At 45.4% G+C, this 14489-nt stretch overlaps 1 protein-coding gene across 1 annotated transcript; it reads right to left on the bottom strand.

Annotated features, from left to right (window-relative positions):
• Window positions 1–2068: 2068 nt before the first annotated feature.
• Window positions 2069–13865, bottom strand: LOC146569235 (poly [ADP-ribose] polymerase tankyrase-2-like). Its single transcript, XM_085283320.1, has 14 exons — window positions 13634–13865; window positions 12422–12537; window positions 12169–12277; window positions 9733–9842; window positions 8421–8609; window positions 7965–8325; window positions 7232–7308; window positions 6320–6440; window positions 5795–5892; window positions 5455–5529; window positions 4999–5104; window positions 3926–4112; window positions 3684–3840; window positions 2069–2722 (listed from the first exon to the last, which is right to left on the bottom strand). Exons 1-14 carry the CDS (start codon window positions 13863–13865, stop codon window positions 2660–2662), a joined length of 2001 nt encoding a protein of 666 aa, XP_085139446.1. The 3' UTR covers window positions 2069–2659.
• Window positions 13866–14489: the final 624 nt, after the last annotated feature.

The raw sequence follows: 14489 nt of genomic DNA, 5'->3' as shown, positions 1-14489 counted from the left end.
CGCGCTCAGTATTTTTCGGCAGCAGAGCAAGAACTCTTGATTGAGGGATTTCAGGAGTTTCAGAGTTTAATTAAAACGCAAGGGAACACCGCAAAGGCTGCAAAAGCAAGGAGAGAGGGCTGGCAGGAAGTTGCTGACAAATTAAACTCGTAAGTAATTTAATAATAACAATAATAATGGAGTGGGTTTATATAGCGCTTTTCAAGGCACCCAAAGCGCATGACAATACCACTATTCAGTCACTTTATTATTTATTCATAGATTTATTATATTACACTATATTATCCAATATTATATTACATTATATTATATTGTTATATTATATCCCCTTTCACATTAGAGCCACAACAGGACCCACTAGAACATGGGAACAAGTAAAAGTGGAATATAAGAATATTCTACAGAATGGTAATATTTATCACTTATATTGCTTTTCGTCTCTTGGAAAGAGACCCTGAAATAATCTATTTGTTTGTTCATAACAGCAACCAAGAAAAGGGCAGAGCAAAAAAAAGACAGGTGGTGGTCCTGCACCCCCTCGTCAACAAGTTGGTTAAGTATATAATACCCTCACGGGAATATCAATATCTCTCAATGAGCACACTGTCGCGCTGAGCTAAAGGATCCTGTCTGTCCCGCAATATACGCTGAATTCTGAGGACTCTCCTTATCAATCTTGCACCTTCTGCAATGGGTGGCTCGCGTAAACGGACAGGACATGGCTGTGACAGACTTCCCAAATCCACCTTCGCTTTTATAGCCGTGGTCTCTCATCTTGATTACACGAAGTGATTTGCAATTACTACTCTGAAATATGAATTACATCTGTAATAATCACATACATGTAATAGAATGTTAATAGTACATTTCCCTTTTTTAGGAAATGACCTGTATGTATCTGTGTGACATCAATGAAAGGATCAAGTGCTGCATTATCTTTAGTTACATTGATGCTATTTATTTATGGTGAAACAGTGGTGGAATATCGCTGTTGCTTTCGTATAAATGAAGCGGACATACCTGCGTGGCCGCGATCTAATCCTGTTTACATAAAGTAAACCTGCTCCCGAGCAGGTTTACGCTTACGGCTCTGTTGCTATGACAGCAAGTCCCGGATGAGCTTCGGGGAACCGAATGATCCAGGATCACGCGAAATCGTCAACAATCTAATCCAGCTAACTTACTTAGCGAGGTACGAAGAACGGGCCCCAGATCTGACAGTTTAACTTTCCATCTGGGCAGCTGTTTGTTTGAAGGCATGCGACGCTAACCCTTAAACCCAAAACTCTTCAGTCCAACATCAGCTCAGTTTTTAAAACGAAATATTTTTAAATGATCACTTTTTGTTATTTTCTATCAAATATAGCTTTAAGTTATGTTTGATGTCTGGATTAAATATCAAATAATCTGATGAACTTGCATCAAAGTGGTCCCTGTTTTTTGTTTTTTTTAAATATATTAAAGTACAAACACTGCCCCTCGGAAGGCTTCCTTATTTTGGCCAGTCAGAAAAAGATTGAGCTTTTCGAGAGGTGGGGCTTAGAGTCCAGAGCTAAAGCAGTTTGTCTGACAGAGGTCAGCATCACATAAACATGAAGAGTGATTAACAAATTTATATCTGACGCCACAGAGGCCCTAAATTTAAACAAAATGACGAAAATCATTTTAGATTTTTCTGTAATGTTAATTCACCAGTAAGTGTAAAAACTTTAACATTGATTTTTTAATGCTAAAATGTAATTATTGTTGTTGAATTTTCCAATTTACTGTTTTCACAAAAATGCTGAAAAAAAGGTGAAGTTGTTTTTAATTAAGTTGTTTCTAAAAAATGTGTGTTCCCTTGTTTTTATGACTGGTTGTCTAATAAATTTGTTAAGGGCTGTATTTTTTTTAAAACTGAATCATAAAAAGCTTTTCTGACCAGGGATAAAAACACTGAGCTGGAATATGAACTAAATAAATCAGTCAGAGATCTGCAGTCAGGCTACGACTGCTCAGGTACGTCTGCGGCAGGTAAATAATATTTGTTTGATGAATCAGATTCAGGTTTTCATGAACTGTGTGATAACTCCAGCCAATCAGAGACTGCAGCTCGTTCAGGCTGATTCAGAGAAAACCTGGTGTTTAAAAACCAACACGATATTTTCACTTCATAAATATTAATAAACTGACATGCTTGTACAAAAAATAAATATACACGTAACATCTCCATGAAACCAATCCAGTTCTTCATCTCGTCAGGTGGTTGCCAGGCAACATATAGGGTTGTTTTGACTGTTCTGTCTGCAGCGAGCAACCGTTCACCGTTACGTCGCCGTTTTCAAAGACGGGGAGCAATGAACCCATTTATCTGCCAATTACAGCAACTTCCCATCACGTGGGTTCAAACATCAACAACATGTCGCGTGGGTCAAGTACATGGATTTGGTTTTTGAAAAATGACCTGAAATATGTGAACAACACATTTTTAACGACAAGAGGATGAAATCAACAGTCACATCACATCAGGACGGAAGACAAAGTGCATAAAACCACAAAAAAAACAGTCATCTGATAAAAACCTACATGTTTTATACATGGTATAAATAAAGTTTTCTCTGTGCATGCAGTTAGTGAAGATTCTGGTGTTTCTTCGTGTTTTCCTTCCCTGACTCCATCTTCATCTGTCTGCGGAGGCTTCAGGCTTTATGATCTGGTAGGTGATCAGGTACTCGGGGTAGGCCTGTGGGCGGCAGAGAGGCGTTCACTGACACTCTGTAACAGACACTCAACCTTCCCCAGTTACACCGAACTAAAAACTGATTCTTTCATTTACATTTTTTTCTACAATCACTTTGAGCTGGTGTATATGAAACGTGCTATTCATAAAAGGTTTCATGACGATTTCACACTCACAGAAACTCTGCAGCTGTTCATCACCAACTCCATTTATATTCACAGAAAGCTTTGAAACCTTTTCATGCACACGAGGCTGATGAAAACAGATTTCTCTTGAAACAACACCGAGTTAACCCCCCAAACTAGCTCTGAGCTCAGTTCGTTCTCACTCAGTTTGTTGTGAGGAGCTGCTGGTCGGCCTGGAACTGAATTTAAACTCAAAACAATGAGAGATGTTTCAACGCGAGCCCGCAGGCACCTCTCTGCTTGTTTGCGTTTGCAGGAAGACGACAGTAAATGTGACACTCTGACACTTTAACGTCCCCACTTCCTTCTCGTCCTCTCAGGCTGCTGCTTTCAGCACTAAAGCAGACCTCTGCATGTAATGCGACACACTTGTAACGTGGCTGATTGCTCAAGTGGACATGTATTCATGCCACTTTGTGAAGTGCCACTTCTGAGAAGATATTGGTTTTGGCACAAGACATTAGAAAATGTCCAACTGTCTGAGCACGAGCCGCTCTCTTCACTTATTCAACGATTATCTGTCATCTGGCTGTTTGTGTAGGAGACGCGTCCGCCTTTCAGAGGAAAGCTGAAGCCAACATGGCCGTGCTGCAGATTTAAGCAAAGCTCCACAGAGTTCGGTATTTAGCACGCTCGAGTTTGTGTGTTAAACCTTTAATAAAATTCATGATTATTTCTTCAAAACTCTTAATTAACCCAAAATATTTGATGTTTCTAAGACTCCAAACCACAGACTTTATCCAAAAATAAAGTTCTAAGGATGACGAGGTGTTTCTGACCTGCTCTCCTCTGTAGATGACGTACTCGGCCAGAGCGAGGCCGTTAACGCTTGGCCTGCCGGTGACGGAGTGGTGACCCGGCGGCGAATGAGCCATCTTCATGGCGCTGAACTGCAGGAAGGATTTACCCAGAGTCACCCTGCAGAACAACAGGTGCCTGCGAGGAACAAAGAAGCGTGAGAGTGGTGCTCCACTGCAGTCTGAGCACAGGTGTGTTTGGGGGTGGAGGTCAGGTGGTGTACCTGTGGCAGACATAGCAGGAGCGGTCTTTGTGGAGCGGACAGCCCGTCCCTCCTCCGATGCCGTAGACGTACTGGTTACTCTTTGACGAGTTCTCTGCAAAGTAAATCCCGGCGCCGAACATCCCCCCGATGTACGCGTGGCGTTCATCGAAGCCTTTATGGATGATGGCGTTGACAAACGGCGAGCCTGAGAGGGAATCGATGCAGTACGATCAACGCCCACGTTAACATTACTGTTTCATGTCATGATTCGTATGATTCACGCTTCTGTCCCAACAAGTCTCTACTTCACTATCTACCTGTGAGAGGTGACCGACAAAGCTCTGAGCACATCTGCACAGATCCCAGGACAGCTGCCATTTTTATATCTGTCCCTGAACGTCTCATGTCCTCTAAAGCCTCAAGAGGGCAAACAGCCGCAGACCTGACGGCTGAGTTTTCAGTCCTGTCATACTTCTTTATAATCTGCTTCACAGCCATGTTGGCGCATGTGTGGTTGGAGATGAGTCCATGTGGTCACATGAAGCAGGCAGGCATGCAGACGTGCACGGACCGTCACTCAGAACGCGGCAGACTCGTGAAAATGAACTCCAGGCCTCGCACTGCGAAATCACCCCGATCACAGACAACTCTATGACTTTGACCTGAATTTGTGTTTGTTGGATCGTCGCCGGCGATGAGAGCTGGGTGTCCGTCTACAGTCCACCGTTCACAGGCAAACATCAGAGCAGAAGACATAGCAGATGCCATCTCATGCTGGCTTTGAGCCACACCAACACATTCTTCACTTGTGACACTTCCTGAAAATCAAAATCGTGTTGAAGCATCAGTGTTTCGACACACCCGAGGAGGTTTAGAGGAGAAGGGGAAACAGCCGCACTTCCACCGAGGGATCTAAGAATGGTAGCTGTGCTGAAAACCAGCGATGTACGTGGCCAAGTTTAAATCATGCAAGTCTTCCCCCACTGCTCTACACTGGTACACCTGATATTATAGAGGTTAGATCTGTTGACTGTTCTCCATCACAACACTTTTGCTGCTTGTTCCTATATCATGATCTTTGGTGTTCTGACCATGAAACAGCATGCGCTCATTGGAGTGGTTGTGGTTTTCCTCAGACACTTCCTTCCTGCGGTGGCTGTACCTCTCCCACAGCTTCTTGTTGCAGACCTTCTGGATCTGAAACACAATCAGCTGAGAGTCAACACAGTGACCTCCTCTAACCTCTGACCCCACCACCATCATGCCCAACAGATGTTCATGTGAGAATAACAACGTCCCGTGGAGCTGGGTCACAACGTCCTGCATCTTAGCACCAAGTCTGTGATGGCGACCGTGTGTAAGACCTGCATTCTCATCTAAACCAAACAAAACAGAACTCATACGATGAAAATGATCTCCTGTCATGTGCTACACGTGAGAGAGGGCGGCTTCAGATTCTTCATCTATGAAAGCAAATCAGCCCGCAGCTCAGAAAATGACCCAGCAGCAGCAAAGACGCAGCCCTCCAAGTCTTCGCAGCGAGTTACCTTGACCAGGTTGTATCTGTTGAAGACTCCTCCAGCGTGGCCGCCGTCTCGGTGCTCTCTGATGGTGCTCTGCATCTGACCAACACAAACAAAACCACATTAGGACCGTGGCCTGGTAGGCTGTTAGGCCTTTAATCTCAGCAAACGTCCTCTCTGTGTTCACTGCCACCTGCTTTAGCTTCTCCACACTTTCACTGTACGTGTACTTTATTCTGTGCACACGACACGTTTGTGTGTCCTGAAGTAAGCATCGCTCACAGCTGGCTCTTTCACAGCGATGAAATAAATCAAGAGTTTCAGAGTTAACCTGCAGGTCTCATCATCAGGTATGAGTCAGTACCTCCTCCTCCACCGACTGGAACTCCTTGTCGTCGGCCGAGAGGTCGATTAAGATCGTCCCACTGTTGGCTGTGTTCAGCGTCAGATACGGATTCAGACCTGTCACAAACACACAAATCAGGAGTTTCTCAGATACGATGGAGAAAAACTTAAAGCAAGCCAACCCCGACCCAAACAGTCGAAGTCATCGTGGTTACCTGCCTCGGTCCACCTGCTGGTATAACATGTGTTTTCTCTTCATTCATTAAAGCTCATGAAATGATTGGAATGTGTTTCAGTCATTAAGTGGAGGAGACCTAACCCCTGGCTCTCGTGAACCTCATCAGTAAGAGGAGGGGGTCCTGTCAATCAAAACAAGGGGCCTTAAAGGGGGAGGAGCTAAGAAATCATGCTCAGATCAGAGAAATAAAGATTATTTAGTGTTGGGAATCATACAAAGCTGCTCTGATAGAGTCCAATGATACAAATCTAGAGCGCACAATGAGCAGAATAACTCCAGTTTAAATGTGTGTGCGTGTGTCCTCACTCTGCGGCCCACTGATGAGCCTCTCCACTCCTTTGATGATCTTGTGTCTGTGTCCGTAGGCGTTGATGCCGATCTCCTTCAGCTCGCGATGACCCATCTCCACCACAACGTCTAGAGTGATCTACACACACACACACACACACACACACACACACACACACACACACACACACACACACACACACGTTTACTGCCTTTGTAAGGACATTCAGTGACACAACCTATTTTTTGGGTCCAAAGAAAAACGAACCAGAAGCTTAAAACTGAGTCAGAAACCATCTGCAGGCCTTTGCTTGATTCTTTTATTTGCACTGAAACTAAACGACTCTGAAACACATCGTTTATGAAGCGCGACAGCTGTCACCCAAACTAACCAAGCAAAGGTCATTACAGCTTCTCACAGCTGCTGCAGAGCGGTTTTACTTTTCATTCATTTAGGAGGTTTATCAGCATTCATGTGAAACATTATGCGCAACTGCCAGGTGCTGCTAATCAGAGGCTTTTGATAAACTGATGATCAACACGTGAATATAAAAGTTTAGGCAGACCCTAACATGCTAACTGAGACCTGTAAAGGTCAGAGTTCATTGGCTGTTTGGGAGGGGTTAGGGGCTGTTTTTTTTGTTGTTTTTTTTACAATTTTAGCCAAATTAAAGGTGTTAACAGCAGATGAATCATGTGTTAGCACTTCCTGTTGCTATCACTGGATATCTGTGATCTTCAAGTCTCTCCACAGTAACAGCAGGAATAATTGTTGTTCATCAGTCCTTTCAATGGATGGAAAGTTTCCTCATATTTAAATAAAGAAATTCTTCAATGAAAGTCGGTGCAGCTAATGCTCTTGTACCTGCCATCACTGTTTCCTTACACACGGGAAACCTGCCAGTAGTTTGCCGGTGTCGAAGTTCTCACCTGCTCCCTGTCGAAGATCTCCAGAAGATGCTCCAACCCCAGGTTCTCCAAGAACTGACAGATGCTGAGCTCAGTCCCTGAACAACAAACACAATCAGTTCAGAAACCAAAACAAGACGGCGTTCATCCAGAGGCTCTCGGCACGCGATCCACAGGAATACAACTGACCGCAGTGGGAAAAGGAAAAAAGCAATTAAGTAGAACATCGCTCGGCCTGTTACCAAACTGGACGGTTCACACCGTCTGTGACAGAAACCCAACTATCCCTGCAGCTAACACTCGGGCAGGATACGTCCTGGTTGTCACAGCTTGATCGGATTGGTGGCGTCTTCTTTAGTGATGCGTTTGGCTCGCTGTAGTTCAAACCTCACGGAAGATATTTAACTGATACTACAGTGATCCTGGGATTGATGTAGAACTGAGCATTTTTGCCCTTAGCACCTTAGCTTTCTGAAACCATATGTCATGCTCCCTGTAGTGGCTGAAAAGTTAGCCTCACCCTAAACTCTGACTCTAACAGGACCAAAACTTCCAAAATGAAGATCATGTTTTATTCAGTCATAATAAAATAATAAAGTAGTAAAAAGAAAGCAAGAGGAAGCTTTTTATCTCCTGGACTTCAGGAGTCGCCCCCTGCTGGCCAGTTTAGGGCTCTTCAGCTTGGGCCTCACTTGTCAGACCTTCAGCGCAGGTTAGCTGTTGATTTCACATCAGGTTTTTTTTACTCACTGACCTTCATCTTTTTTCTCTGTGCCTGGGGATCCCTCCGCAGCCAACAGCAGGGCCGACATCTCAGGAAATGGTGAGGATGATGATGGCGGTGGCGAAGACGAGAGGCTTGCAGCAGCGGCTGTGTTACTGGTCGCTGCTGCAGATGTGGAGGAGGAAGAGGTGGAAGGGGAAGAAGACAGGAGGAGAGAAGGTGTGGGGCAGGCGGATGACGAGGAAGGGTTGGAGGAGAGGAGTGGTGGGATGGCGGTGACAGGTGGAGCACCGGAGGCAGACACCGCTACGCTGATGACCTGAGGTTTGTAACAGCCAGGGAGAGCAGAGGGAGGCATCGCCGCTGTTAGCAAGGCCCGGACATCATCAGCCTGCAGGAGGAAGAGGAGGAGGAGCTTATCAATATGTTTTATAACCACAAGCTGTTTTATGGTGGACTGTCCCTTTAACTCAGTGTGAGACTGACTGTGACCAGGTCCAGAGGCGACTGTCCTTCCTGGTTCCGCAGGGTCGGGTCAGCGCCGTGAGCCAATAGGAGAACACAAAGCTGCGTGCGTCCCTTCTGAGCGGCCTCGTGCAGTGGCGTGAACGCCCACTTATCAGTGCCGTTAACACAGGCGTCGTACTTGATAAGGAGAGCCGCCACATCCACGTGCTAGAAGAGATGGCACAATGTTCACACTCAGCAGGCTTTTATTGTGAAAGGAAATAAAAACTGATTTATGTCCTCTGATAATCGTGTTTGTGAGATGTGAAGACACACACACACTAACACACACACACTAACAGACACACACACACTAACAGACACACACACACACACACTAACAGACACACACACACACACACACACACACACACGCTAACTGTGTCATTTCCCTCCTCCTCACTGAAGTGTGTTTGTTCACACTCCATCTCCAGCTCACCAGTCTGTGTGTTTTGGTGCACTTAAACCAACAGGGGGCGCCACAGGGGAAAAAACAAAAGCTCAGTTAAAGCCTTTATTACTGCCACACACAATAGAGCACAATAAGGCCACATTAGACACAATGGCACCACCATGTGGTCAGTTAAAAAACTACAATGGTGTAGTTTATCAGCCTGTTTCAGGCTCTCCTGTGATTTCAACTAAAGAAACCTTTCAGCAATCACACTGAAACATCTCTCAGACGCACACTTTTTGTTTGCTTTGTCAGGTGTGTGTCTGTCTTCGCGATTCTGATGTTGTGGAGAGAAATCTGTTTACACCGGCACTTTCTCTCTTTTTTTCCTCCTCGGGGAGATAATTACATGTTAGCATAAAGACTGTGTTTAAGGTTAGAGTCCTAAGCTGGATTAGGTGTGTGTGTGTACCTGTCTGTCTATCTTTGTGAGGACCAATCTTTTTCTTGTATCTAGCAAAGACATTTGTGGAAAGTGAGGACTTTTGTTCCTCATCACAGGGCAAAGCTTCAGCTGGTTTCGAGTTCATAACAACAACAACAACAACAATAATAATAATAATAATAATAATAATAATAATAATAAAAAAAAAATGGATTTATATAGCGCTTTTCAAGGCACCCAAAGCGCTTTACAATGCCACTATTTATTCACTCTCACATTCACACACTGGTGGAGGCAGCTACAGTTGTAGCCACAGCTGCCCTGGGGCAGACTGACAGAAGCGAGGCTGCCATATCGCACCATCAGCCCCTCTGGCCGAGTTCAGACGTGGTTTTAGGAGTCAGTTTTAGGTTCAGAGCTAACGATGTATGTGAATGTTATCCCCGACTCACCCCGTACGAGGCAGCATTGTGCAGAGGGATCAGTCCACCTTTGTCCTGAGAGTTGACCTCAGCTCCGTGCTGCAAAAGGTACTCTGCCACCTCCAAGTTATTATAGCCCGCTATACACACAAAGAAAAATATGCGTATACATATGTATGACAGCATGTTGGAGAAATTAATAATGCAAGAGAATAATTTAACATTTAATAGAATATTTCAACTTTAGCAGGATGTAAAATATAAATTAAATGTGGAATCAAATATGTGAAACTAGATATCAAAAAAACAAGTCCTCTTTGCCATCGAGCATTCAGGCGTCACTTTGTCATGACTAGGGATGGGTATCGTTTAGGTTTTATCTGATACCGGTGCCAAATCGGTACTTTTGAAACGGTGCCGGTGCTCAAACCGGTGCTTAAAGAATGGAGAACACAAAATTGGTCCAAAAACCTCTCATGTTCAGCTGTTTTTTGTAAAAAGATAACAATGTTAGCCTTTTCTGCAGCTATGGGGCATATATGGTATCACTCTTGGCTGGAAGCAGTGCTTAAACAATGGAAAAAACACAAACTTTGTCCAAAAACCTCTCATGTTCAGCTGTTTCCCTCTTTTTCTTTGGTCATTTTAGCCTTTTTGTCCAGGGTGAAGGGAGTATCTGCCATCAAACAAGAAGACAGCCGCATGTAGCTATGATGGTGTTTGCTAGTTCACCTTACATGCATTAATGTAATAACGTGGTTAGCCTACTCAACGTAAATTACACACGAACAACATGAAGCTACTCACGCAGAGAAGAACGGCTGCTGCTGCCATCATCATCCTCATCGTTTCTGCTACACTGGCAGGGCTAGGGGCCAGGACTCTCCTCTTTGGGTTTTTGGGGATGTTGCTAACTCCGATAACAGGCACCACACCGGCAGTAGATGCGCTCGGTGTGAGGTCTCGCAGCAAGCTATCAAATACGGCGCATTTCTCTGCTTTTAAAAAAAACACTATGCGTCGCCAGGTGTTTCATCGGATTCGAGGTGTTACCTCCTTTGACAGTATCACAGTATCAGCTTAAAGCACTTGTTGCAGGCTGCTGAGTTTGCATATTTTGCTGTGAAGTACAGCCAGACTTTTGACCGCTTCGCCTTGGTCATTTTTAATCTGTAGCTCTGCTCTAAAAGAACGTACGTACCTGGCCCCGCCTACTATCCTCGGAAACGTAAAATGATTGGCTAGAATCTAAAGTGTATCACAGCTCAGGAAAAAAAAGCACCGAAATAAAGCACCGAAATGTGCGCTGCTTTTCGGTCTGGTTACTACCGTTTATGTCAGAACCGGTGCTATCATGGCACCGGACACCGGTACCCATCGCTAGTCATGACTGTAAATACTATATATATAAACAGGATCTTAAAGTGAAACCACTTAAACCTGCATTCTTTGGCCAGCAGGGGGCGTCTCTACTGCATGCAAACTTCTAATATATATGTGCAGCTGATAAGCTGCAAAAATGTTTTGGATCCTTTAATTTGTTACTAACTTGTTACAAATGTAACAAAACTATCCACATAAACAGCTCCACACCAGGGGGCGCTGCACAGTGGAGGTAACACGGACTGTCCTTTAAGACTACACCTGCATGAATAATGTAGGCGCTGGTGTTTCAGGTGTGTGTATTTATGTACCGGCCAAGTGCAGCGGCGAAGGCTCAGGACCAGCGGCTCTGGACGCCACAGTGAGTAAAATGGACTCTGCCGGTGTCGTAAATTCCCTTCCTGTGAACATGGACATAGAGACTATAGCCACTACGGCAATTAACAATGGAGAAACTGTAAGAGGTGTAACTGAACTCCCAGTGGGGATTTTTGGACCACCGACGGAGTCTGCGTTTTGGGTCCTCCTTTCCCCACATCCCCACGGTCTGCCAGCCAGACCGTGACAACAGGACACAGGTGAGAGCACCTGACAGCAGGAGGAGACAAAGAGGGCGGAGCAAACGATGACGATGATGCAAAGGAAGGTGAACCAAAGCAGGAAGTAACCAAAAACACCACGACAAGACGACTCACAGCAAACATAACATCAGACACGGGAACACAAGAGGAACTGACATGTACACAAGACAAGGAGGAAGACAAACACAGAAACAACACAAGCAACTCACAACACACGCGAACAAACCAAACTGCATCACAGGTTAGCTTCAGTTACCAGAGCGAGTCACATAAAAAGTATCAAAGCTGCTGATAATTCATTCATTACAACATATTTCCCGAATTATCTCTAACACAAAACATCATTTCAGCAACGTTTTGTTTGCCTGAAGTCAAATTTGGTTTGAATTCAAATGAAACCTTTTGTGTGTCAGTGTGTGTGTGTGTGTGTGTGTGTGTGTGTGTGTGTGTGTGCAGTAACTCTGTGTCCTGCAGATGTTTGAACATCTGGGTGCTTTTGTACCTATGCACACATCGATCTTGCCCTTGATGGCTGCCTCGTGGAGCGGGGTGTAGTTCCAGTTGTCTCTGGCATTGGCGTCCGCCCCGTGGTGAAGCAGCAGACTCACAACCTACGCACACACACACACACAAAACAAACAAACAAACAAACAAACAAACAAACAAAAAAAAAACACACAAGGCTGCAGAGTTTCTGAAGTTTCAGGGGAAAAGTCTCCACTTTCCAGCTCTGGATACGGAACACGTGGATGTACCTCGGCGTGGCCGAAGGAGCAGGCGTTGTGGAGCGATATCAGACCGCCATCATCCCTGGCATGGACGTTGGCGCCGGTTTGGAGGAGGAAGTCCACCACGTCTTTACGGCCAAAGCCTGGAGACGCAGAGAGCGACACGAATGAACGAGGCTCATTATTCCTCTGCTGCCTGAGCCCTTGAACACCTCTGTGACTCCTCTCATTCTACAACCATAAATTATTCAGAGCGAGGCGGCAACGAGCTAACGGGGCTGTACAGGGAGGAGGCAGCTTCATCATCATCATCATCATCATCATCACAAGGGAGAAGAGATGCACGGAGAGTTTTGTGAGCGGAAACATCACTGCAGTCAGTTTGACAAAGAAAAACACAACCGCTCCAAGTTTTAAATGAACGCTGATGAAACTCTGCAGAGCTGCAGAGCGAGGTCATGATAACCATCCACACAGATCCGGCTTCCCTCCACCCAAGTCTGGGGAAAATAACAACAGCATAAAACTTGCACTTCTTTTTATTGCAGTACAAACTTCTTAAAGTACATTTCAAAAGAACAAAGAAAACAACATGAATATACAGAAATGATGAAGATCACAAGGAGACTGAGCTGCCTGGGTTTGTGCTCTCTGTGTGCTAACAGCTGTTTATATTGTTTTAAACCAATTAGACATACAATAACATTACATATTTACGGGGCGACCGTGGCTCAGGGGGTTGGGAAGCGTATCTGTAACCGGAAGGTCGCCGGTTTGATCCCTGGGCTCTCTGTCCTGGTCGTTGTGTCCTTGGGCAAGACACTTTACCCTACCGCCTACTGGTGTTGGCCAGAGGGGCCGATGGCGCGAAATGGCATCCTCGCTTCTGTCAGTCTGCCCCAGGGCAGCTGTGGCTACAACCGTAGCTGCCTCCACCAGTGTATGAATGCGAGAGTGAATGAATAGTGGCATTGTAAAGCGCTTTGGGTGCCTTGAAGCGCTATATAAATCCAATCCATTATTATTATTATATGCTTTAAACCATTCATGCTACTTATGAATGTGAAGTCGTGTTAGCGTCTGGCAGAAACACGAGGATGTCATCAGTATGTAATGAGATAATTATTATTAATATTATGTTTTTTTTTATTTTGAAATCTGGAAAAGACCATAACACTGTAAAAAGAAGATGGCAGACATGCTGTTATCTGACAGGTTAATCAAGCCTGAGCGTCTCACCTGCAGCGAAGTGCAGCGGCGTGGATTTCCGGCCCGCCGTGTCTCTGCTGTTCACGTTCTCGGCCGTCACCAGTTTCCGAACCCGCCCCAGGTCTCCGCTCCGACAGGCCTCGAACAGCTCCCTGTGGCCCTCACCGGTACCCGGCTCTGCCACCTCCACCACCACGGGCCCCGGAGACACGGCTCCGCCCCCGAGACCCGACACTCCTGAACATCTCCGGCCAGACGACATGGGCGGAGGAGAGCGGCCTCTTCCCAGTTTCAAGCTGCTAGTTCCTGAGAGTTTGGATTGCGAGCAGCAAACGGACGGACCCCAGAACCTCGCAGCCACCGAGGCTATGCAGCACGACGAGTCCTGGTACCTGAAAGGCCCCAAACCCAGGAAACCATGAAGAACTGCTTCAGCGTCTGTGCAGCAGATGGAGTTAGAATTAATAAACACAACCAAGAAGCTGAGAAATCTTTTTCTGTCACGACTTCACCGGTTTTACTTTAAAATGGCCTGTATTTACTGTATATAGCGCTTTACTAGTTCCTAAGGAACCCAAAGCGCTTTACATATCCAGTCATCCACACATTCACACACTGGTGATGGCAGCTACATTGTAGCCACAGCCACCCTGGGGCGCACTGACAGAGGCAAGGCTGCCGGACACTGGCGCCACCGGGCCCTCTGACCACCACCAGTAGGCAACAGGTGAAGTGTCTTTTTTTTTTTTTTTTTGCCTGTCCCGTTTGGCTCTTTTGCCATCAGAATTGTTGTCTAAAGGCAAAGAAAGATGCCCAACGGATTTACTTTACCAAACTGACCATCCCAGCCTTGCCGTAATGGTCCATTTGATTCACCTTTTATTGT

Source organism: Mchenga conophoros, linkage group LG8 (genome assembly GCF_057382185.1).
Source record: "Mchenga conophoros isolate Kocher_MC1m ecotype Shallow Benthic linkage group LG8, M_conophoros_male_GT1.1, whole genome shotgun sequence".
NCBI lineage: Eukaryota > Metazoa > Chordata > Actinopteri > Cichliformes > Cichlidae > Mchenga > Mchenga conophoros.
This window is presented reverse-complemented; position numbering and strand designations above follow the sequence as displayed.